We start from the raw sequence: 24,583 nt of genomic DNA, 5'->3' as shown, positions 1-24,583 counted from the left end.
GGTGACCCGCTGTCCGCACACAGCAGGCGCTTACTCTCAGGGTGACCCGCTGCCCCACACACAGCAGGCGCTTACTCCCGGGGTGACCTGCCGCCCTGCACACAGCAGGCACTTACTCCGTGCTTACTCTCAGGGCGACCCGCTGTCCGCACACAGCAGGTGCTTACTCTTGGGGTGACCCGCTGTCCGCATACAGCAGGTGCTTACTCTCGGGGTGACCCGCTGTCCGCATACAGCAGGCGCTTCCTTGCAGGGTGACCTGCTGCCCGAGCTCACTTAGCCAGCGTCTGCTGTGGGAGCTCAGCCCCTTCCCCACCCTCTCTGGGCTCAGCCTGGCCATGGGCTGCCCGCCTGCCTGAGCCACGGGGCTCTTTCAATTCCCGTCAGCGCAGCCGGGCCTCAGTGGCGGATGCAGATGCTGAGAGCCCCACCGGGCACCGGGAAATTGGGGAAGTGATTCTAGGCAGGGTAGACATCTGCCGGCTCCACTGCCCCCGCCCTGACGGCCGAGTCCCCTCTGGAAATATGCGGCGCCTCATGCACGCACGGGCAGATATTAATATCAAGCTCCCGAAATGACCGGGAGGCGCAGCCCGGGAAGCCGGTGCCGTCAAGGTGCTTCTCTCTGGACTTCCGGATCACGAGACTCTGGGGGAGTTTGCTGAGGCCAATCCCCTCGTTTCCCCGTGGTGGCCCTTCGTGTGAACGGGGGCCACCCTGGAACCTGTGAGGAGGCTCTGGGGCAGCTGTGTGGGGGCTGTGACACGGATGGGGGAGTCCCTTGTTCAGGGAGGAGACCCTGATCGGCTGCCGGCCTGTTTCACACTTGGGGAAACTGAGGCCCACGAGTCCCGGAGGGCAGCGGCGAGCCTGGTGCGGAGATGCGGCCGGGGTGGGATCAGCTGACAGGCACTCCCAGAGAGTTGGTGCAGAGGAGGAAGGAGGCAGCCCCATGGCATCGTGAAATGACGGGCAAACCCGGGGCCGGCGGTCCCCAGCGGAGCCCCAGCCAGGGCACCGGTCTTAAGCAGCCCTTCTGTCTGCCAGGAAGCTCATTTCATAGATGTGGAAACAGACACAGATCTGGGCTGACGGCAGGGGGTACCACGGACGACACTGGGCCACACCTCACCCCGGAGTGCCCAGCACCGTCAGAGGGGGGTATCCAGCAAACATGTCAAAGGATCAGAAAGCCACAAATGCAGAATCTCAGTGAGGCTGGGCACGGTGGCCCTCGCCTGTGATGCCAGCACTATGGGAGGCCGAGGTGGGCAGACTGCTTGAGCCCAGGAGTTCAAGCCCAGCCTGGGCAAGATGACGAAACCCTCTTTTTACCAAAAAAAAAACCAAAAAAATTAGCCAGGCATGGTGCCACGCCTGTAATGCCAGCTACAGGCGGGTGGGTCACCTGAGGTCGGGAGTTCAAGACCAGCCTGACCAACATGGTGAAACCCCGTATTAAAAAAAAAAAAAAGGCCAGGGGCGGTGGCTGAAGCCTGTAATCCCAGCACTTTGGGAGGCTGAGGCAGGTGGATCACGAGGTCAAGAGATCGAGACCATCCTGGTCAACACGGTGAAACCCCGTCTCTACTAAAAATACAAAAAATTAGCTGGGCATGGTGGCGCGTGCCTGTAATCCCAGCTACTGGGGAGGCTGAGGCAGGAGAATTGCCTGAACCCAGGAGGCGGAGGTTGCGGTGAGCCGAGATCGCGCCATTGCACTCCAGCCTGGGTGACAGAGCGAGACCCTGTCTCAAAAAAAAAAAACAAATAAAGTAAAAGGAAAAAACAAAAAAATAAAAATGAAATACCCCGTGTTCTCTTCCCGCAGCCCCAGGCAATGACGAACATTTCACTCTGTGCTGCCAGGGCGCTGCGGGGGACCCCACAGACATCCTCATGCTGCCACTTGGACGCCGGGGACTTGCCTCCCCGAGCCTCACTTTTCCCTGCTGAGAAATAGGCTTGGAGTTAACTGCAGGGTCCAAGGGCTTTGCCCAGGGCCGGGGTTCCCTGCAGCTGGGACCTGGACAGTCCCAGGAAGCCCCAGAAGTGACATCCCCAACGGGCGAGTCCATTTGGAAAGAGGCAGCTGGCAGGAGAGCAGTCCCGTCGCTCCCAGCCCAGGCTCTCTGAACGGCACGCACCCTGGGACGGGTAGCAGGAACCGGGCAGTCCGGGGGGCCAGAACACGCCTGCCTGTGTGAGGCCCCAACATGCCTGGCCACATCAACGCCGTCCCCTCAGTGGGACGCGGGCCCACCTGCAGTCTGAGACCTCCCACCTGGGAGTCAATAGGAAGGGCCCTCCCTGGTGGGCTCAGGGTCTGGGGTCCCTCCGGGCACACCCAGCAGGAGCTTCTGCCAGACCCCAGGCCGAGGGCAGGACAGGAACTGGCCCTACAGTGGGACGCAGCCTCGGAGGAGTCACCCAAGGCTCTGGCCGCTCCGGGGACACCTCACCCCCAGGGAGCAGATGGAGGTGAGCTAGGGCTGCCCAGGAAACACGGCAGGCACCCACGACGCACGCCATCCCCGCTCTACAGGAGGCAGAGGGCAGATCTGTTGAACCGCAACGACCGAGGATGAAAACCTAGTCACAGGAGCTACACTCCTTCCAATACGACCCTCGGCTTACGGGCGGGGAAACTGAGGTGCGGAGGAGGAGGTTACGGGCGGCTGGCCCCGGTTGGGGCAGAGCTGGGATCTCTGCACTTTAGCGTGGCTGGGCTCTCTCCCCCCAGGTAGCACGAAGGCAATGAATAACTGCACAGGTGATACGTCTGGTGCCTCCCAAGAACCAAGTCCAAGGACCAAGTGCTCCCGAGAGCTGGGCACCCGGCCAACGTGGGGGGGGGGGGCGGCGGCCGGGCAGGGTGCCAGCTGGGGCAGACATGCCCAGCCGCTCCTGGAGAAATGGCCGTCAGCGAGGAATTACAGGGCATCCTGGAGGGGATGGGGGTGGCAAAGGGAGAGAAGAGAGAGAAGAAGACAGAAAGAGAGAGAGAGACAGCAGGACCTGGACACACGCCTGCTCCCCTATGAGCCCAGGAGTTCAGACTGGGCAACACAGCAAGATCCTGTCTCCAAAAAGCGAAAGAAAACCAGCCCGGCGTGGTGGCGCACGTCTGTGGTCCCAGCTGATCAGGAGGCTGAAGCAGGAGGGTCACTTGAGCCAGGAGGTCGAGGCTGCAGTGAGCTATGGCTGCACCGCTGCACTCCAGCCCAGGTGACAGAATGAGACCCTGTCTCAAAACAAAAAACAAAAAACACACACTAAAAAGCAGACAATGAAGCGGGTCTAGCCAGGCTGGCAGTGGGGACCCCCCCCAAGGCTGAGTTCCGGGGTCCTGGGTGGGGGACGCTCACTTGCCCAGAAGACCCACGTTTGCAGTAGTGAGTGTGATACCTCTGAGCTGGGTAAAGGTTTGGGGGCACCAGGGCACCAGGGCTGAGGCCGGGGCTGCCATGCGGCACACACACACCATGGCCGTGTGGGACCCCTCCCTGGACACCAGACACTCCCACCCGAACAGGTGTTTGTGCAGCTACACAGCTAGACACTCCCACGTACACGCACACACACACACACAGACACACACCCCAGACGCATCCCTGCAGCCAGACACACACACACACACACACACACATATCCCGGGCGCACCCCTGCAGCCAGACACACACACACACACACACACCCCGGATGCATCCCTGCAGCCAGACACACACACACACACACACACACACCCCGGACGCATCCCTGCAGCCAGACACACACACACACACACACCCCGGACGCATCCCTGCAGCCAGACACACACACACACCCCGGACGCATCCCTGCAGCCAGACACACACACACACACACACACACACATCCCGGACGCATCCCTGCAGCCAGACACACACACACACACACACACACCCCGGACGCATCCCTGCAGCCAGACACACACACACACACACACACACATCCCGGACACATCCCTGCAGCCAGACACACACACACACACACACATCCCGGGCACACCCCTACAGCCAGACACACACACACACACACACACACATCCCGGGCGCATCCCTACAGCCAGACACACACACACACACACACACACACACATCCCGGGCGCACCCCTGCAGCCAGACACACACACACACAGACACACACCCCAGACGCATCCCTGCAGCCAGACACACACACACACACACACACACACACCCCGGATGCATCCCTGCAGCCAGACACACACACACACACACACATCCCGGACACATCCCTGCAGCCAGACACACACACACACACACACACATCCCGGGCGCACCCCTGCAGCCAGACACACACACACACAGACACACACCCCAGACGCATCCCTGCAGCCAGACACACACACACACACACACACACCCCGGACGCATCCCTGCAGCCAGACACACACACACACACACACACACACACACCCCGGACGCATCCCTGCAGCCAGACACACACACACACACACACACATATCCCGGGCGCGCCCCCCCCGCAGCCAGACACACACACACACACATATCCCGGGCGCGCCCCCCCCGCAGCCAGACACACACACACACACACACACACATACATCCCGGGCGCACCCCTGCAGCCAGACACACACACACACACACACATCCCAGATGCATCCCTGCAGCCAGACACACACACACACACATCCCAGACGCATCCCTGCAGCCAGACACACACACACACACATATCCCGGGCGCGCCCCTGCAGCCAGACACACACACACACACACAGACACACACATCCCGGGCACACCCCCCCGCAGCCAGACACACACACACACACACACACACATATCCCGGGCGCGCCCCTGCAGCCAGACACACACACACACACACACACACACACACATCCCGGGCGCGCCCCTGCAGCCAGACACACACACACACACACACATCCTAGATGCATCCCTGCAGCCAGACACACACACACATACATCCCAGACGTATCCCTGCAGCCAGACACACACACACACACACACACACACACATATCCCGGGCGCACCCCTGCAGCCAGACACACACACACACACACACACACACATATCCCAGGCGCGCCCCCCCCCCGCAGCCAGACACACACGCACACACACATCCCGGGCGCGCCCCTGCAGCCAGACACACACACACACACACACATCCCGGGCGCGCCCCTGCAGCCAGACACATGGGGAGCAGACACACCCGTGAGATAAGGACAGACCCGCCCGTCACTGTGCGGCCTCGACGGGGCTCCAGCGCCAGGAGCATTAGCGTCTGCTCTTCTGCCCCGGGCACGGCTGTGTTCCAAGCATGCAGATGAGCTGGCATACAGCAGGTGCTCCCTAAGTGCCCACGGGAGGGTCCTGCTCAGACGCACGTGCGCCCAGGGAGCCAGAGCCTGGTGTTTCTGCCCTAACCTCACCCAGGGCACGGTGCCACATCAGCCGAGATCTCTTCTCTCCAGAAGTCTGAAATCAGCGTGTCAGTGGGGCTGTCATCCCTGGAGGCTCCGGGGGGCAGGGGGTGTCCTTCCTCTCCCAGCTTCTGGGGGCTCCAGGTATCCTTGGCTTGTGGCTGCATCGCCCCACCCTCTGCCTCTGTCTCCACACAGCTATGTCCCTAAGTGTCCGTGTCCACATTTCCCTTTTATTTATTTTTTATTTTATTTTTGAGACCGTCAGTCTCGCTCTGTCCCCCAGGCTGGAGTGCAGTGGTGTGATCTCGGCTCACCGCAACCTCCGCCCTCCTGGGTTCAAGCGATTCTCCTGCCTCAGCCTCCAGAATAACTGGGATGACAGGCACGCGCCACCACGCTCGGCTCATTTCTGTATTTTTAGCGGAGACGGGGCTTACCCATGTTGGCCGGGCTGGTCTCGAACTCCTGACCTCAGGTGACCCGCCCGCCTCGGCCTCCCAAAGTGCTGAGATTACGGGCATGAGCCACTGTGCTGGTTCTTTTTCTCTGTTTTTTGACACAGGGTCCTGCTCTGTTGCCCAGGCTGGAGGGCAATGGCACCACTAAAGCCCACGGCAGCCTCAACCTCCTGGGTTCAGACAATCCTCCCGCCTCAGCCTCCTGAGTCACTGGGACCACAGTCGCAAACCACCACGTGTAGCTAATTTTGCTTATTATTTATTTATTTATTTTTACAGACGGGGTCCCACTGTGTTGCCCAGGCTGGTCTCAAACTCCTGGGCTCAGAGGACCCTCCTGCCTCGGGCTTCCAAAGCGCTGGGATCACAGACGTGAACCCCTTAGAGGACAACCGACCGACACGGGGTTTAAGGCCGCCCGACCACACAGGACCTCACTGAAACTATCAGCCGCAGGGACCCTACCTCCAAATGCTGTCCCATTTTGAGGTCCGGGATGGACGTTGAGTTTTGGGGGGACACCATCCCACCCAGGATGGGCTCCTCCCGGAACTCGGGTTCTTATCTGCTCTCACGTCCTCCGTCTCTGAGGGTGGCAGAGGAGGCTTCTGGGCATGGAACCAGGGCACTGTATGCAGTGTGGCTTCCGTGCACGCGGCCTGGGTTCCCAGGGAGCTTCCTTGCTGAGCCTGACCAGAACCAGGGCCTGCCAGGGCAGCGGGAGGAGCGGCCCCCACGCAATCCCTGCCCACCTGCCTCGGCCCAGGGACCCCCCCAGCCCAGCCTCGACCAAGGGGCACGGCCGCATCCCGGCGCTGGGGCCTTCAATGTCCAGATTAGCCACCGTTTAACCCCGTGACCCCCAATTGTCCTCTGGCCATGTGCAGCCGGCAGAGCGGAGAAGAGGCGGTCCGCACCCGCCCCCCGCGCGCCACCCACCAGGTCGGCACGGCAGCGGCTCCCAGCCTGGCTCCCGGCTGCCCATGGGGGACGACCTTGAGTCGTGCATTCCAGGTGGGTGGGGTCGTGTCACCCCCGCCCCGGTCAGGACAAAGAGTCAGAGTATTTGGGCATCCAAGGGACCTGGACTTCAGCCCTTGGTGTCTGGCAGGGAAACTGAGGCAAGAGTGGCCAGGGCTCTGCCAGCAGCTCCTCTGGGTCTGAGAGGGTGGAGGGCACCCCAGTGGCCCTGTCCATAGCACGGTGGTCACTGGGGCAGCATCAGCTAGGCTGGCTCCAGAGCCCACAGCGGGCAGGGCGGGCACTGATCTGTGCCCCGTGGCTGACGCGAGCCACTGACCAAGACAGACAGCACCGCTCTCAGCAGCCCCCGGGGGCTAATGGTTAACAGGCTCCGCTGTGACCTCACGCTTCAGGGGGCAGCGCGAGGCTCCCAGATGCTCAGGAACACAAGAAGGTCGTCCGTCATGGGCACATGTGTGCACATGCGGGGAGCCAAGGCAGGCACGCTTTTGGATGCACATACACATGCACGCACATACATGCATACATGTGTGCGCACACACGGCACACACACGTGTGCACGTGTGCATGCATGCACACATACATGCACGCACACAAACGTGTGCATGTGTACATGCACACACACACCAAGCACACACGCACGCATGCACGGTCGCATGCATGCACGCAAACGCACATACACACCTGCACACACACATGCATGCATGCACACCCCCCCCACACATACACACAAACATGCGTGCACACACGTGCACACACATGCACACACACACAGCCACATGCAAACATCACACATGAGCCCGGCCGGCACAGCAGCTCATGCCTGTAATCTCAGCACTGTCAGAGACCAGGGTGGGAGGATCACTTGAGCCCAGGAGTTTTCGACCAGGCTGGGCAACGTGGCAAGACCTTATCTTTGTATTTTAAAAAATGCACACACAGCAGACCAGTACCCCAACATAGACACTCACACAGGATGTGGTCAGGGCAGACGCGCGCCTGGACACACACACCAACAGGTCCACGCAAAACAGGGACGTGGGACGTTTGCCACGTCAGTCGGCATACAGAGACCTAAATGAACACCCCAGTACTGGCGGGGACACGCAGGTGGACGTGTGAGGTGCCGCTGGCTGGGTGTGCACAGCCCCACACACGAGACCCACAGAATCCAGCAGGTGCCTGACGGGCAGAGGCCCCGGACGGTCCAAAGAGCCTACTCTGGAGCAAGATCCCCTCCCAGGCAGGGTCCCACGAGACGGGACCCACAGGCTGCCGGCCACAGGCCCGGCGTGCACACTCGCACGCACGCCACGGCGGCTCACCACGCCCATACCCCGGCCGGGCACCACGTGGGGACACGCTCTGCCTGCGGGCACCGCTCCCTCCAGCCGCCGCGTGTGTTATTAGAAAGCGTGGGGCGGGGCCGGCACTTGGCAGCAGCCACCAGGGTGAGGAGCCGGCGGTGGGCGTGGGGCCAGGCCACGACGGCGGTGACCCCGCGGCGGTGACCCGGCGGCCAGGCGGCGGCACAGGGGCCTGATAAGGCTCTTCCGGCTGAGTCAGCGAGGCTCCTGGCACTGGCACGGGCTGGGGCACAGTGCCAGGGGCTGGCGGGCAGGCACCCTCCCCCCCCCGCCCGCCAGGGCCCAGCTGGCCCAGTGCCAGCAGCCACAGCGGCTTTGATGAGGCAGGCGCTGCCCTGGTGGGGAGGACCAGGCACCGAGGGGCTTCCCGACAGCCCTCCCCCCATCTCACGTGCGGCCTGGGCTCCCGGAGGCCGAGGAAGACGCCGGCACCAGGGCTGGCGGCCGAGGGCCTGGCTCGGGGCCCTCTCAACAAACATACTCTGTCTCAAACACAGCCGCCGCCTCTGCACTCGGAACCTGCTGCCTGACCGGGCAAAGGCCCAGGCCGCGCCATCTGCCTAGAGCGCCCGCCTGCGCTGGGAAAATTCTATCCTCTCCCTCTTCTCAGGCCTCAGAGGCCCAGCTGCAGCGCTGGCCTCTCCTACTCCTGCCTGGACCAAGGAAGCCTCCATGTGTCCCCAAAACAGGCTCTGTAAGGGTCCTCCCAGCCTCCTTCTCCCAGCTCCAAACCCTGCCAAGCCTCCCCTCCAACCCCAGCTCTGGATGCCCTGATGTTCTGCCCACCCCTCCTGCTACACCAAGCTTGACCAACCCACGGCCCTCAGGCCACATGTGGCTCAGGACGGCTTTTACTGTGGCCCAATGTTGACCAACCCACGGCCTTTGGGCCACATGTGGCTCAGGACAGCATTCACTATGGCCCAATGTTGACCAACCCACGGCCCTCGGGCCACATGTGGCTCAGGACGGCTTTCACTGTGGCCCAACGCAAATGTGTAAACTTTCTTAAAACACTGAGACTATTTTGCATTATATTTGAGCTCATCAGGCATCATCAGCGTCACCGTATTTTACGTGTGGCCCAAGACAATTCTTCTTCTTCCAGTGTACCCCAGGGAAGCCACAAGATTGGCCACCCCTGCCCTACACATTATGCTCCAGCCACAGTGCTGCGAGAGACAGGCCCTGCCCTGCTCTGTCTCACTAACAAACTCTTACACATTCTGCAAAGCCCAAGCCCCAATGTCCCTTCCTCTGGGCAGCCTACCCCTCAGTCCCCTCTAGCCCACCCGAACCCCTCGAGGGATTTGGGGGAAACCCAGCAGCCCCTCCAAGCCTCAGTCTGAAATGAAGGTGGTTAGACCAGGCCAGATATCAATGCCACCTTCACATTCAGCTCCGGCTCCTGCCAGCTTCGGGGTCTTCAGGCAGGATGGAGGAAATGCCCGCCCGCTTCTCCCAGAGCCCTGGCAATTCCAGCTCCCCACCTCCTCCCCATACCGCTCCAAGCAACTCTCACTCGCCCGAAGATGTTCATTACGGTACTGTTTTTTTTTTTTGAGACGGAGTTTCGCTCTTGTTACCCAGGCTGGAGTGCAATGGCGCGATCTCGGCTCACCGCAGCCTCCGCCTCCTGGGTTCAGGCAATTCTCCTGCCTCAGCCTCCCGAGTAGCTGGGATCACAGGCACGCGCCACCGTGCCCGGCTAATTTTTAGTATTTTTAGTAGAGACGGGGTTTCACCATGTTGACCGGGATGGTCTCGATCTCCTGACCTCGTGATCCGCCCGCCTCGGCCTCCCAAAGTGCTGGGATGACAGGCGTTGAGCCACCGCGCCCGGCCACGGTACTGTTTACAACAGGGAAATGACCCAGGGACGTGCACAGAGGAGCTGTGACAGCCTCACAAGGGAAACGTCCCCACGGCTGAAAAGAACCAGGCGGCTCGGAATATTGCGATCACGACACAAACGCACCCAAGGAAAACAGTCCCTCAGAGGCAGCGGTGGGAGGAACCTCCCAGCTCCCGCTAAAGATCGCACCTTAGATGCCTCGCAGGTCACATTCCCGGGTGCACGTGGGTAGACAAAGGCCTGGAGAACCCACAGCTCACGCCCTAGAGGTCGAGGCAGAGGCTCAGGGCTCACTGTGAACAGGCTATTTGTTTCCTCCCTGCAAGAGGAATGAAACTAGGTTTTGGCCGGGCGCGGTGGCTGAAGCCTGTAATCCCAGCACTTTGGGAGGCCGAGGCGGGCGGATTACCTGAGGTCGGGAGTTCGAGACCAGCCTGAACAACATGGAGAAAGCCCGTCTCTACTAAAAATATTAAAAAAAAATTAGCCGGCTGCTTTGTGGCGGTCGCCTCTAATCCCAGCTACTCGGGAGGCTGAGGCGAGAGAATTGCTTAAACCCGGAGTCAGAGGTTGCAGGGAGCCGACACTGTGGGACGCCCACTCAAAAAAAGAAAGAAAAGAGAAAAACGGGAGACAGGGTCTTGCTCTGTCACCCAGGCTGGAGTGCAACGGAGAGATCACAGCTCACTACAGCCTTGACCTCCTGGGCTCAAGTGATCCTCCCACCTCAGCCTCCCAAGTAGCTGGGGCCACAGGTATGTGCCACCACACCCTCCTAATTCTTTTTTTTTCTGGAAAAACAGGGTTTAGGGCTGAGTGCAGTGGCTCACGCCTGCAATCCCAGCACTTTGGGAGGCCGAGGTGGGTGGATCACGAGATTAGGAGTTCAAGACCAGCCTGGCCAAGATGGTGAAACCCCATCTCTACTAAAAATACAAAAAATTAGCCGGGCACAGTGGCGCGTGCCTGTAATTCCAGCTACTTGAGGTGGGGGCTGAGGCAGAGAATCCCCTGAACCCGGGAGGCGGAGGTTGCAGTGAGCTGAGATCGCACCATTGCACTCCAGCCTGGACGACAGAGCAAGACCCCATCTCAAAACAAAAAGAAGAAAAAACAAGCAGCATTTTATCATTTTGCCCAGGAGGCTGGTCTCGAACTCCTGGGCTCAAGCAATCTGCCCACCTCGGTCTCCCAAAGTGCTGGGATTAGGGGCATGAGCCACTGTGCACAGCCCAAACCGTGTACTTTAAAACGGTGAATGGATTCAGGTCTCTCAGTCAAAAATAGAATAAAACAAAACAGTGAACTTACAGCCCAACAAAGCTGTTCGGAGATTCGTTTCTAATTTATTCAACACTTGTTAGAGCTGTTGACACCGGAGGTTCGAATCCGTCAGCAGCTGAAGACCCGCCGCCGCCCACCCTGTGCGTTAAAAACCCACCACAGCGGGGCAAGGCGGCTCGCGCTTGGAATCCCAGCACTTTGGGAGGGCAGATGGCCTGAGGTGGGCGGGTCACCTGAGCCCAGGAGTTCCAGACCAGCCTGGGCAACACAGAGAGACCCCACCTCTACAAAAATTAGTTGAGCATGGTGGCGCGTGCCTGTAGTCCCAGCTACTTGGGAGGCTGAGGCAGGAGAATTGCTTGAACCCAGGAGGCGGAGGCTGCGGTGAGCCGAGATGGCGCCATTGCACTCCAGCCTGGGTAACGAGAGCGAAACTCCGTCTCAAAAAATAAATAAATAAAAATAAAAATAAATAAAACAAAATCCTACCAGGGCCGCTCTCCAGAGCCCAGGCCTGCTGAGTGAGTGACAGGAAGCCACCAGGAGGCTCCGTCAGACATCGGGAGGCTGAGATCCTAATCACTGTCTGACGCGTGCCGGCCTCCGAGAGCGCACGTCCCCAGGCCCCACGGCAGCCAGGTTCCGGGTCCAGGGAAAAGCACACGCGGCCCCGAGCCGGCTGCGCCAGCCCCTCTGCAGCCTGGCCGCCCACCAGACCTGCGGCCGACGGCACAATTTCACAGCTGTCGAGGATCTGCAGGCGGAAGTCAGCCTCCAGCCCTGCCAGGACCCGGGAGGAAGAGGCAGAGACCGTGCCAAGTGGCTGGCCAGCAGGCCAGGGCTGCCACGTGCCAGGAAGGGGGTGGGGCAGACGCCAGAGCCAACAGGGGCCCCGGCAGGGGTAAGCGGGACGGGGGGGGGGGGGCTGGCTGGCTGGGCCCAGGCCACTGTTGACACTGGAGTGCAGGTGCCTGGCCAGCTGGGCGGGCGGCGGCATCGGCGGCTGGACCTGTCACAAACGGCCCAGGGTCAGATCCCAGGACCGGCTGGGTGCGCTGGCTCAGGCCTGTAATCCCAGCACTTTGGGAGGCCGAGGCAGGCAGATCACTTGAGCTCAGGAGTCTGAGACCAACCTGGGCAAATAGTGAGACCCCGTCTCTTGGGGGGAAAAAAAATCCCAGGACTGCAGGGAGGGGCCTCCCTCACCCCTCCTGCCCACACCCCCGCTTGGCCCCCATCTTCTCGCAATTCCAATCCCATCTCCTGTAAGACCTAGCCCGGAGCGGCACCCGGCCCCTGGCGCCGCCTACACACAAGCCCAGCTTTAGACCAACCTCAGGGCCTTTGCACAGGCTTTTCCCTGCCCGGTACACCCAGGGAATAGGCGCCGGGGAGTCCAGGCATCCAGCAGGAGCTCCGTGAATACCTGCGGGTGACCCACGACGACCCCTCCCTGCTCGGGCCTCAGTTTCCCCATTTCAGCTTCCCGCTGCAGAAAACCCCCGACGGCCCCGTCTGCAGCGCCTGCGACCCTGACCCAGAGTGTCACCCAGACGAACTCCACGGCGGGTTCTGCCGCTTTTGTTCCAGACACGCTGCGGGCTGAGGGGTCAGGGCGCCTGGCCCTCCGTCCCTCCCTGATCTAGGCTGGTTGCCCCAAAACTGCCCCTTCGGTTTTAGGCCTTGGAGGCTGGGGGTGTCTGAATGGGGCATGTGTCCAGGGTCAGGGGGGTCCCATTCACCTCTGACCTCCCAAGGACGGACTGACTGGGGGGGGCCTTGACCCGCGCTGTGGGCTTGGCTATGACCCTGAGGGGGTGGAGGTCTCCGTCCAGCTCCTGCCCACCCCCCACACCAGCCCAGGGCGCCCGGACAGACGGCGAACGTTGGGTGAATAAAGAAATGAAATTAAACAGAACAGAATCTGCTCTCGACATGCTCATCTGTTACCAGATTAAACCCAGAAAAGAGCACACACTCGGCGCCCCAGGCCCCGTCTCCCAGCGCCGAGCCTCGTGTTCTCACAGGCAAAACGGAACGCATGGTGGCGTGGCCCGTGGAGTACCCCGTTCTTCGGGAAAGGGAAACTGAGTCACAGAGCGGGGTAGGATCGGCGAGGCAGCCCCGAGTCCCCGCCGCGGCCCTGCCCATTCTCCCACACTGAGCAGTGTCCGGCTCCCAGCTCTTTACTGGGTGTGAGTTTTTACGCAGCCCAAACTGAACTGTCTTGAGGGCTGCGCAGCTCAGAGCCCCTCTCCTACCAAGCGCCCCCGGAGTCAGGAGCCCCAGGGAGGCCCCACTGGGTGTCTGTGCCTCGGCCCCTCCTGGAAGGCTCCTCGGAGCAGGCCCTGGAAGCCCGGGATGGCAGGGGCTCCCCTTGGGCAGGCGTGTCCCAGCGCGTCCATCACGCACCTCCCTGCGGGAGCCCAGACCGGCCTCCCGCCCTGGGCGAGAAGGTGGCTCCCCCCAGCCGCGCCCAGAGGTCAGGGCAGAGCCCAGCTGGCCGAGGGCTGGAATGTGAGCCTGGCCACCATCTGGTTTCCATCTGCCCAGCCCAGCACGGCCCAACTTCAAAGCATCCCCCGCCTGGCCACTTCCTCTGGCCTGGCCGCCTGCGGGGAAAGACCGGGGCGGCCCCTGCTTCCTCCTGCAGCCTGGGGTCCCTGAGACCCCCCTGCCAGCCCGGCCTTAACTGCCCACTCAGAGCCTCCCAGGTCCTGGCTCCTGCCGCCACACCTGAGCCACCCCCGGGTCCCCTCGGCGGCCGCCGCAGCCCGCAACCCTCATGGGTCTCCACAGACTCCGGGGAACGGAGGAGGCCTCCTCACCGCGTCACCAAGGTCCCCGCCCTCTGCCCACATCGCCCACATGCCTGGTTCCTCCAGCCCACGCCCAGCTCGGGCCGGCCCCAGCCCCTCCCTCCCAGACCTGCCCCGTCACCAGGTCTGATGCGGGGCCTGAACCCCCCACGTGTCTCCTTCCCGGCTGGTGCTCCTCACCCATCCCACATCAGAGCGGCCCGCGCGCTGGGGGCATCCCCTCTGGGGCCTCCGCAGGAACCCCAATTCTCAACATGACACCCGGCTCAGCACACACCCCGAAAAACGTGGGCCTCCCAAGGGCCCCAGTGCGTGGGCCTGTGGTTCCACCGCCCCAAGGGACGCACCCACTCACCTGCTTAAACTGTTCCTCGTACGTCCAGTCCCCGTGGTCTGGCGGCTGCAGCTGGGGGGCTACATAGGCGGCCCCTCCAGAGTGAGCAGGGCCGGGCCCCGGCCGCTCCTGGCCCCCCAGTGCCCTGGGAACGCCGTCGCTGCCGCGGAAGGCCTGGGGCGGCTGGGCCTTGCGGGGGAACAGGGCCGAAGTGCTCAGGCTGGCGGGGCCTGGGGGCCCCAGCCCCTCCTCGTCCTCCTCCTCCTCCTCCTCCTCCTCAAAATCCTCCTCCTCCTCCTCATCCTCCCTGAGGTCTTCCTCCATCTCCTCCTCCTCCCATTTGGGCTTCCTGGGGTGAGCAGAGGGCAGGAGTCAGGGGAGAAGGTGCCGGCTCGTCCCCGCCCAGGGACAGACCCGCTCCCCGACCCAACCTCAGTTTCTTTCTCTGGAAATGGGTTTGCAGAGAGCACCCATGGGCACAGCCTGTGTGGGGCCCCTGTGACGCCCATTTTGTTCCCAGGTAGCCCAGAACAGCACAAATGAATTTCGGGGCCCTGAAAAGCATCGCTCAGGCAGACACAGTGGCACACGCCTATAATCCCTGCAGCACTCTGGGAGGCCGAGGCAGGAGGATCACTGGAGCCTAGGAGGTGGAGGCTGCAGTGAGCTGTGATGTCACACCGCACCCCAGCCTGGGCCACAGAGCAAGACCCTGACTCTTAAAAAAAAGAAAAAAAGGCCGGGCACGGTGGCTCAAGCCTGTAATCCCAGCACTCTGGGAGGCCGAGGCGGGTGGATCACGAGGTCAAGAGATCGAGGCCATCCTGGTGAACATGGTGAAACCCCATCTCTACTAAAAATACAAAAATTAGCTGGGCATGGTGGCGCGTGCCTGTAATCCCAGCTACTCGGGAGGCTGAGGCAGGAGAGTTGCCTGAACCCAGGAGGCGGAGGTTGCGGTGAGCCAAGATCGCCCCATTGCACTCCAGCCTGGGTGACAAGAGCGAGACTCCGTCTCAAAAAAAAAAAAAGTGGGGGGGAATCATGATCGCAGGCTGGTTCCCGCAGCAGGCACCCTGTGCCCGGCTCCACCTCCCCGTCCCTCCACAGGGACAATTCTCCCACCGCTGTCTGAAATCCCCCCACCCCAAGCCGCTGCCCCTCCACGGCACCCCTCCTAGGTTTTCCTGGCAGCCCTTTGTACAACCTGACGTCCCCCCGGCTTCTCTGCCAGGTTGGGTTTGTTTTAGGACACGGGGTCCTCCCTGTCGCCCAGGCCGGAGTGCAGCGGTGTGATCACAGCTCGCCGCAGTCTCAGCCTCCTGCCTCGGCCTCTCGAGTGGCTGGGGCCACAGGCGCATGCCACCACGCCCAACTCATTTTCGTACTTTCTGTAGAGATGGAGTCTCACTAGATTGCCCAGGCTGGTCTTGATCTTCTCTGCTCAAGTGATTCTCCCACCTCGGCCTCCCAAAGTGCTGGGATGATAGGCGTGGGCCACTGGTTCTCCCAGCGAGATGCGGGTTCCTGGAGGCCAGGGTCCCACAGCAAGTGAGCCCCCAGCCAGCCCTGGGGGGACCCTCAGGCCGTACAGGCCCTGCCGGCTGCAGATTTTATCTGTCCCCGCGGCTGAATCTGCCGTAGCCATCGGTGGCTAAGATGAAACCAAGTTTAAGACCCAGGCCTCAGTCGTCCTGGCCACATTTCCGGTGCTTGCAGCCGCTCCCGGCTGGAGAGGAGATGGAGGACATTTTCACCACCATCCTGAAAGGTCTGCTCTCCGGCACACAGCACAGGCTCGAGAAACACTTGCTCGGCCTCCCGCCTCCCGAGTTCAAGCGATTCTCCCGCCTCAGCCTCCCGAGTAGCTGGGACTACAGGCACGCGCCACCATGCCTGGCTAATTTTTAAATTTTTTGCAAGAATGGGGTCTTGCTATGTTGCCCAGGCTGGTCTCCAACCCCTGGGCCCAAGTGATCCTCCCATATCAGCCTCTCAAAGTGCTGGGATTCCAGGCGGGAGGCCCCACGGACGGACCCTTACTCCCATTCTGCAGATGAGCAGAGTGACACCCAGAGCCAGTAACAGCCCCCAAAGCCCCTGCCCAGGACCCCAACTCACATGTCCTCGTCGGAGGCCACATCCTCAAAGTGCTCCTCTCCCGGCCCTTCTCTGCCTCCGCCAGGCACAGTTGGTGAGGCCGGCGTCCCCTCCCGGGCTGCGTCCTCCTCCTCTGAGCCTGGGGGCCCGTCCTCGGAGCCACCGGGGCTGGCCGGGTGTCCCAGGCCCGCAGCCGCGGCCCGCATGGCGGCCAGCGCGGCCATCTGAGCCCGCTGCATCCGGGCACTCTCAGGCTCTCTGTCCTCATCGGCGGTGGCCCGGGCCCGGCTGGGGGGCGCAGCGGGGGGCTCGGGGGGCAGCTGCTGCCGGGCCTCCAGCTCCTGGCGCGCCCGCTGCTGCCGCTGTAAGAGCGTCTCCATCACGGCCTGTAGCTTCATGGCCCTGCGGGCCGGGCCACCGCCACCACCACGGGCACTAGGGGTGGGCGGCAGAGGCGGCCCCTGTGGGGACGGGGCCCGGCCACACTGCAGCGTGGGGGCCGCGGGGGAGCCGGGGCAGTGCAGGGTGGCAGGGGGCGGGGGCGGGGGCCGCCGGGCTCAGGCTGAAGGCTGACAGGGCATGCCTCTTCCTCACGCGGGGCTCCAGGGGACAGCGGCCGGCATCTGGCTCATTCACACATTCGCAGAAAGCTGAGGGCGGAAAAAGAAATGGTCAGGGCCCCTCCTTCCCAGTGAAGGCCCCCCGGGATCATCTCTCATGTCCATCTCATGCAGGATGCAGACCTGGAGGCCTTCCTGGAGGCAGTGGCACAGGCTCTTCGAATACACCCTACCATGGGCCTGGGTAGCAAGGTCAACCCGCACTGGGCCACAGAGAAACACGCTGTGGCCAGACTGCCTGCCCCAGGAGATCTCGGATTATTGCTTCACAAGCAGGGTGGGGGAAATGGGCGTTCCTGGCCTGTGATTGGCCAGCGGGCTCCAGGCCCCAGTCAGGCGGGTTCTAAGTTCCAGTGGCAGCCCTGGCCCCTGCTAGAGCGGCCCCAGTACCCTCCCATCTCAGGCCCACAGAGATGGTGACTGCCCGAGATTGAGCGCCTGCTGCATACCAGCCCTGGGCTAACCCTCCTCCCATCACACAACTCAACAGCAACGCCCAAGCCCCAACCTCTCTGGGCCTCAGTTTCCCCACATGCAAAACGGTGTGGATGATAGTACCCCCCTCACGGCACTCAAGGAGGGATGAACCCTAACCCTAACCCAAACCCTAACCCTAACCGTAAACCAAACACAAACCCCAACCCTAACCAACAGGTGTCAGGGAAGGAGGCGCCAGGGTGGTCCCATTTCACGGCTGAGGACAACTGAGGCTGAGAGAGCCTTTGCTTGGACACACGGGGCTGAGGCTTGAACTCAGGGCGGAGTGACCACAAAGCCTCCTACGCAGACCCCACACGCTCTCTGCAGGGCAGCAGGAGTCTGGAGTTCCCCGGTCCTCTGGGACCCCAGCGGGCCGGATGCCTGGTCTATACAACATGCTCACCCAGCCTCCAGTCCCATCCACCCAGGGCCAGTCCTAATGTGCTGGGTGCAGAACAGAGACATCCCGGGGCCCACCCCAGCCATCCCCCAGCCCGGGCCACACCTCCACCCACCCAGGCCGCCAATAAAACAGGCCAGGTAGAACCCAACAGGCCTGTGTGTCACCAAGTGACACCCCAGAGTAAAGGCACATGGCGGAGACAGGGGAGGCGGCAAAGCTCCACCCTCCAGAGAGGCAGCTGGGCCCAGGAGGCTGCCCCCAACCCTTACGCTGGCAAAGGAACCCCCAAGACTCATAACCAGCTCCTGGGCAGACACGCACCAGAGACGGGGGAGGCAGAGGCTCCTGGGACTCAGTCCCTCCCATGACCTGACCCCACCCAGGTCGGTGTCGCACAGCAGACCCCCGCCAAACCTCCCATCTCACCGGAGGGGTCCTGTAGCAGCCACAGAGAGCCTTGCGGCCCCCTCTGCCCCAAACACCTGAGTCTTTCGACCCTGTGGGTGAATGGCAGTGGTGGGGGCAGGTGGGTGACCCATGGGAGAAATCAGGGAGGGTACATTCCAAAATAGCCTCTGGGTCCCATCTGTTGTGGGACAGAGGTCCCAGGTCACAAAGACCTCAGGGCCACAGTGCTGGGGAGTGACCAGGAGAGCCTGGTGGTCCAGAGGCCACCAAGGCGGCACCCAGCCCCCCAGCCCCAGGCCCTTCACCCACCACCCACCCCAAGAAAGTGCTGAGGGGGCATTTCTGGCTCAGGGTCTGGTCAGGTCTGTTGCCCCTCCCCCACCTTTGATAACTTCAAGGAAAGCCCCCCCCTACGGAAGAGCTCCAAGCAGAGCCCCCCTCTTTGGGGGCACAGAAGGAAGAGGCCAAAGGAAGCCACCCCCCCCACCACCCTGCTGGGTTTAATGACCCTTCCGGGTCGCCGGGTGGGGGAGGGGAGCAGGACAGGCCTCCACGTTGGGGCCGGTGGAGGGGGCAGGTGGGGATCCCAGATTCCCCCACCCAGGCCAAGCCTGGGTGCCCCCCCCCCCCGTGGCCGCCATTAACCCTAAACTGGCAACGCCCACCCCCCTCAGACCCCTCCCCCAAGAGCCCTTTGTCCTCGACCCCCACCCCCATTTTATGACAGCCCCAAGGGAGAGGCTGGGACGGGGCGCTGGGTGGTCGTTGGACCTGGCAGGGGTGGGGGGCGGAGGGATCCTGGGCCACACCCTCCTCCCCCCCAGGCCTCCGGAGAGAGGTCACCCGCTCGGCCCGGGCCTTGCAAAACATGGTTATTTAAAGAGTTGTGCAAGGCCCTGGGCCCGCGGGTGGCGAAAGGGGCCCCTCACTCCACGAGGGGAAGAGGAGGGGGAGGGGCGGGGCAGAAAGCTGGGGAGGGGGCTGAGAAAGTCCTGGGGTGGGGGGGTGCTGGAGGAAGTGAGAAAAAAAACTCAAGAAGGAGAAGAAACAAGAAAACAGAAACCCTGGCCCGGATTTCAAAGGCTTCTTGGAAAGCGGCCGATTTGCATGGGGGGGTGGGGGAGCCCCTCCAGCCCGAGCGCCTCAAAACGGAAGATCATTGAACCCGTCGCCTGGGGTCGGCGCCGAACGTCGGAGTTGACAAACGCGCGCTCCCAGCGCTTCCTGCGCCCGCTTTTGTGTCTGGGGGGGCCCTGAGACGGGTCGGGGGGCTCCTCCCGGGAATCCCCGCCGGGGAACCGGGCGCCCGGGCCCAACCCACCCGCGCGCGCCGGGGCCGCGGTGTCTCCCTCGGGGGCCCCTCTCTGCGCTGGGGCGGACACTTTATAAATAAACCAGCCCGGCCGGGGCGGCTCTCCGGGAACTGCCCTCCCTCCTCCCTGGGCTCCCGAATAAACCCCTGATTTCGGGGGGAGGGAACAAAAATGAAATAAAATCCCGGGGTGCAGCCCCCAGCGCGCGCGCGCAGAGACCGTTTCCTTCCGCTGGGGAGGGGGGAGGCGCGCACTCGCGACCCCCGATCGGTCCCGCTCGCCCGTGGGCGCTGGATCCAGTGGGGAGCGGAGTCTCCAAGCCCCGGGCGCAGAGAAAAGTCCCCGAACCCCGACCCTCCCGGGCCGCCCGGCCGGGAACCTCCCACCAACATCTCCGCCCAACTTCGGGGACCCCCTTCTCTGGCTTCCAGGACGCGCAGCGCCCACCCCGGCACCGGAACCCGCGCCCCGAACGGCCAGCGCGCCCCCAAGTCTCACCGCGCAGGGCGGCTCGGGGGAGGGGGGGGCGCACGCCCCGCGCCTGGGGTCGGCCTGCCCGGGCCCGCCTGGCCTCCCGCCGCCGACCGACTCACCGAGCCGCCCGCCGCGTCCGCGTCTACACCCGCCCGGCCGATCGGTAAGAGGCGCCCCGCGCGCGGCCGGCCCCCGCCCCGCCCCTCCCCCACCCCCAGACAAATCACCAGGGGACGAGTCGCTCTCGGATGCAAATACCTGGCCGGTGATTCAGCGCCGCGGCCCGGGCGCGGGAGGGGCTCGCCGGGGCTCCCCACGTTTCCCCGGACGCCCCCTCGCCCCCCGCGCGCGGTCGGACGACGCGCAACCAGCCCCGGGGGCGCTGGGGAGCCGGGCGGAGTGGACGGAAATTTTCAGGTCGCGGCCCCTTTAAAGGATAATAAATAATAAACGGGAAGGGGGAACAGCGCCGCGGGAGGCCCCGCCCCCGACCTAGGGACGGTGGGCAAAGTGCGCGCCGCGGCCCCAAGCGCAGAAGGCGTCGGGGACACGGGCTGGAGCGGGAGCACCCCAAGTGGGGAAGAGGGCACTGGGCCTCCGCCCGGGCGGACTGGGGGACATCGGAGCCGGAGCCGGAGCCGGGACCAAGACTCTTCCCTTCCCACGGGGCACCTAGGCTGGGCCTCCGGGCCTCGGAGTTGCACCTTTGCCCCTTAGATGGAGCGCCCCCCGCGAGAGTGACTTCACGGCCGCAGCCGCGGTTTCCACGTCTGTGAAATGGGCTTGAAAGACTCGGCGCGGAGCGGGGCGGGCGGGGCGGGAGGGAGGGAGGGAGGGAGCGGGGGCTCCGCGGGCCTCCGTCTTGGGCGGGACGGGCTGTGGGCGTGGGGAGGTGCGCGCGGGGACCCCGAGACCCCTGGTGAAGCCAGGACGACCCTGCCCGGCCCGGCTGTCACCAGCGTTGGGGGCGATGATGACTTCCACGGTCTGGGCGTGCGCTTGCCCGACCACGTGCCCCGCGCCGCCCTCGGGGGAGGTCCCCGCCTGTCCCCAGCCCGCACGCCTCTCGGTAGTGGGCACCCTTTTGGTCCTCACTGCACAGAGCAGGAAACTGAGGCACCCAGCGGGGTGCAAGGAAGGCGGTGGGGGGGGGCGCGAGTGATCTGCAGGGAGCTGTGAGCTTGGAGGCAACCCCGTGGGGGCTGCAGCCCGGATGTGAGCCCAGGGGAGCCTGCAGGGCGGGCAGGGGCCTCCCAGGGGGGCCCTCACTTGTGGAGGGTCTCTAAGGCGGGCTAGGGTCCCTGGTCCTGAGGGTTGGGGGCGGGGTCGCAGGCGTCTCCCACCCCTTCCCCTAAACTAATGTTGCCACTTTTTCTCTCCCTCCTCCCCGAAGCTGCACCTCCGGGCGCGGTGGTTCACGCCTGTAATCGCAGCACTTTGGGAGGCCGAGGCCGGCGGATCATCTGAGGTCGAGAGTTCGAGACCAACCTCGCCAACGTGGCGGAACCCCCGTCTCTACTAAAAATACAAAAATCGGCTGGGTGTGGTGGTGCGTGCCTGTAATCCCAGCTCCTCGGGAGGCTGAGGCAGGAGAATCGCTGGTGGGGGTTGCGGTGAGCGCAGATCACAGCACTGCGCTCCAGCCTGGGCAGCAAGAACAAGGCACCGTCTCAGAAACAAAACAAAACCGCAGGCAGGAAAGCTGCCCCCGACACCAAGGCCTGAATCCAGCCTTCTGGCCCCAGGGCCACAGGGAGCCCAATGCCAGCAGGTGTCTGAGAGGCGTCCCACCGTTACTCTATTAGACACCCAAACCCAGCTGTCACCCGCGTCCCTGAGGGACAGGCCCAAGACAACTGCCCCAGGTGGGGTTGCTTTGGAGAGAGGTTCCCTGTGCCGGGATAAAGGGATGGGGGAACGCTCCCTTCTAGGGCGAGACCCCAGCTCAAGTCTGAAGGTGAAGGAAAGCAGATGGAGCACCTGGAGGCCAGCAGACCCAAAAGGCACCTGGAGATCAGGTGCATGGGCCTCTGTGCCTCAGTTTATCCCTCTGTAAAATGGGCCAATATTAATTCGGCCCTTTGACCATCCTGTTTAGGATTAGGTTGCCCTTTGTTCAAAGGAGTGGGGGCATAATTACCCCTAGGGCAGGAAGGGTAGAGCCCCTACCCGTTTCCCAGGAGGAAGCTGTGATCCGGGTAGCTGGCTTCAGCTTCCCCCAAAGGGGCCAGGCGCAGGGGGTTGAGGATGCAGGATGGCAGCTGCCTGCAGTGAGGGGCTCCTATTTTTAGCCTGGAGGCCGGAGAGGGAGCTGAGAATGTCTACACAGACTAGCTGGCTCCACCATATTCTAGATTCCCCTTGCCCGGCGGGGGTAGGCAGCAGAGTGGACTTAGGTCAGGCCAGACCCCTCCCAGTCTCTGTGCCCGAGGTCTAAAGATTCCGTAGCCAGACCATGCCCTGGGGGTGCAGCAGCCCCAGCTCTAAAGGTTTCCCTAGCCAGACCCTCTGGGGCTTCTGTGGCTCTGAGAACCTCCAACACAGGAAAACAGCCTGAATCTCACCCAACCCTGCAGGTCACTGGACCTGTTCTCTACTCTGCACTCAGGGGTCCGGGGCATCCTCATAAAAGCTTCTGGATTGGGCCAGGCGCGGTGGCTCACGCCTGTAATCCCAGCACTTTGGGAGGCCGAGGCGGGTGGATCACGAGGTCAAGAGATTGAGACCGTCCTGGTCAACATGGCGAAACCCCGTCTCTACTAAAAATACAAAAATTAGCTGGGCATGGTGGCGCGTGCCTGTAATCCCAGCTACTCGGGAGGCTGAGGCAGGAGAATCGCCTGAACCCAGGAGCCGAGATCACACCACTGCACTCCAGCCTGGGTAACAACAGGGAAACTCTATCTCAGGGGTCTGCAGTGGCTCCGGCCAGATGTCCTGGCACTTGAGGAGGTGAGGCCATGAGTTCAAGGCCAACCTGAGCAACATTATAAGCTCTTATTGATTAACCAAAAAAAAAAAAACTCGATCTCAAAAAAAAAAAACCTCATATATATATATGTATGTGCATGTGTTCATATATAAACATACATTTATGTGTACATACACATATAAAATGAATCCAGCTGGTTATATCCATCTTTATACCAACCCAGACATAAAATGTCATTTTCCCCCTCTTCCAGGACATGAAGCAGAATAAAATGCTTTTTTTCTTTCTCTTCTTTTACAGTGAATATTGAAGAATAAATTACCATTTTAAATATTTTTTCCTTTTTTTTTTTTTTTTGAGACGCAGTTTCGCTCTTGTTACCCAGCCTGGAGTGCAATGGCGCGATCTCGGCTCACCGCAACCTCCGCCTCCTGGGTTCAGGCAATTCTCCTGCCTCAGCCTCCCGAGTAGCTGGGATTACAGGCACGCGCCACCATGCCCAGCTAATTTTTTGTATTTTTAGTAGAGACGGGGTTTCACCACGTTGACCAGGATGGTCTCGATCTCTTGACCTCGTGATCCACCCGCCTCGGCCTCCCAAAGTGTTGGGATTACAGGCTTGAGACACCGCACCCGGCCCAGCTAATTTTTGTATTTTTAGTAGAGACGGGGTTTCACCATGTTCACCAGGATGGTCTCGATCTCTTGACCTCGTGATCCACCCGCCTCGGCCTCCCAAAGTGCCGGGATGACAGGCTTGAGCCATCGCGCCCGGCCTTAAATATTTTTTCACACAAGGGGCCCTCAAAAGCAAAGTGCCTAAGACCAGGATAATTCATAATGTGTCTGTGATTGTCCCACTTCACAGGGGGGACACCTCCAACCGGGAGTCCAGGGTGGGGTCCGAATGAGCGACACCCGCCCCTGGGCGTCGGGCACCCCTGGACACCCAAGAAACGTTTCTGAAGGCGCGAAACCTTAGCGGGCCGCGCGTGCCACCTGCCGGGCACCTGCGGGACTGCGGGCGGAGGCGGGGCTCCCCCTGGGGCGGGGCCTTGGGAGCGACGCTGCAGTCGGGGCGGGGCCAGTGCCGGCGGCCGCTAGGTGGCGCCGTCTCATCTGAAAATGAATTTTGTGGCCGAGCTCACGCCTGTAATCCCAGCTCTTTTGGATCCCCTGACACCAGGGGTTCGAGACCAGTCTGGCCAATATCATGAAACCCCCCCCCCGTCTCTACTAAAAATAAAAAAAATTAGCTGGGCGCGGTGGTGCGAGCCTGTAATCCCAGCTACTCGGGAGGCTGAAGCAG

General features: G+C 62.3%; 1 protein-coding gene and 1 long non-coding RNA gene across 8 annotated transcripts in view; one reads left to right on the top strand and one right to left on the bottom strand.

The window, feature by feature from the left end:
- The window catches only part of ARID3A (AT-rich interaction domain 3A), a 50,499-nt gene extending 29,752 nt beyond the window's left edge, over window positions 1-20,747 (bottom strand). For 2 of the 7 annotated variants that reach the window (XR_008478711.2, XM_054250393.2), the window contains exons 1-3: window positions 20,601-20,747; window positions 16,666-17,294; window positions 14,566-14,893 (exon numbers count right to left, since the gene is read on the bottom strand). Coding sequence is in view for 6 of the 7 variants with exons in the window: in XM_054250393.2 (XP_054106368.1) it covers window positions 14,566-14,893; window positions 16,666-17,042 (705 nt within the window). In the remaining variant the exon portion in view is untranslated. Of the gene's footprint in view, window positions 1-14,565; window positions 14,894-16,665; window positions 17,295-17,387; window positions 17,520-18,573; window positions 19,766-20,087; window positions 20,508-20,600 lie in introns of those variants that run through there. The other 5 variants (XM_078361307.1, XM_054250397.2, XM_054250394.2 and 2 more) reach the window with 5 other exon arrangements.
- Window positions 19,974-23,561, top strand: LOC144580898 (uncharacterized). The gene is made up of 2 exons (XR_013531209.1): window positions 19,974-20,505; window positions 21,736-23,561. It is a non-coding gene; the product is annotated as an uncharacterized LOC144580898 (long non-coding RNA).
- Window positions 23,562-24,583: the final 1,022 nt, after the last annotated feature.

The sequence above is a fragment of the Callithrix jacchus genome, chromosome 22 (assembly GCF_049354715.1).
Source record: "Callithrix jacchus isolate 240 chromosome 22, calJac240_pri, whole genome shotgun sequence".
NCBI classification, from domain to species: domain Eukaryota; kingdom Metazoa; phylum Chordata; class Mammalia; order Primates; family Cebidae; genus Callithrix; species Callithrix jacchus.
The sequence above is the reverse complement of the archived record's forward strand: the minus strand, read 5'-3'. Positions and strand labels throughout refer to the sequence as shown.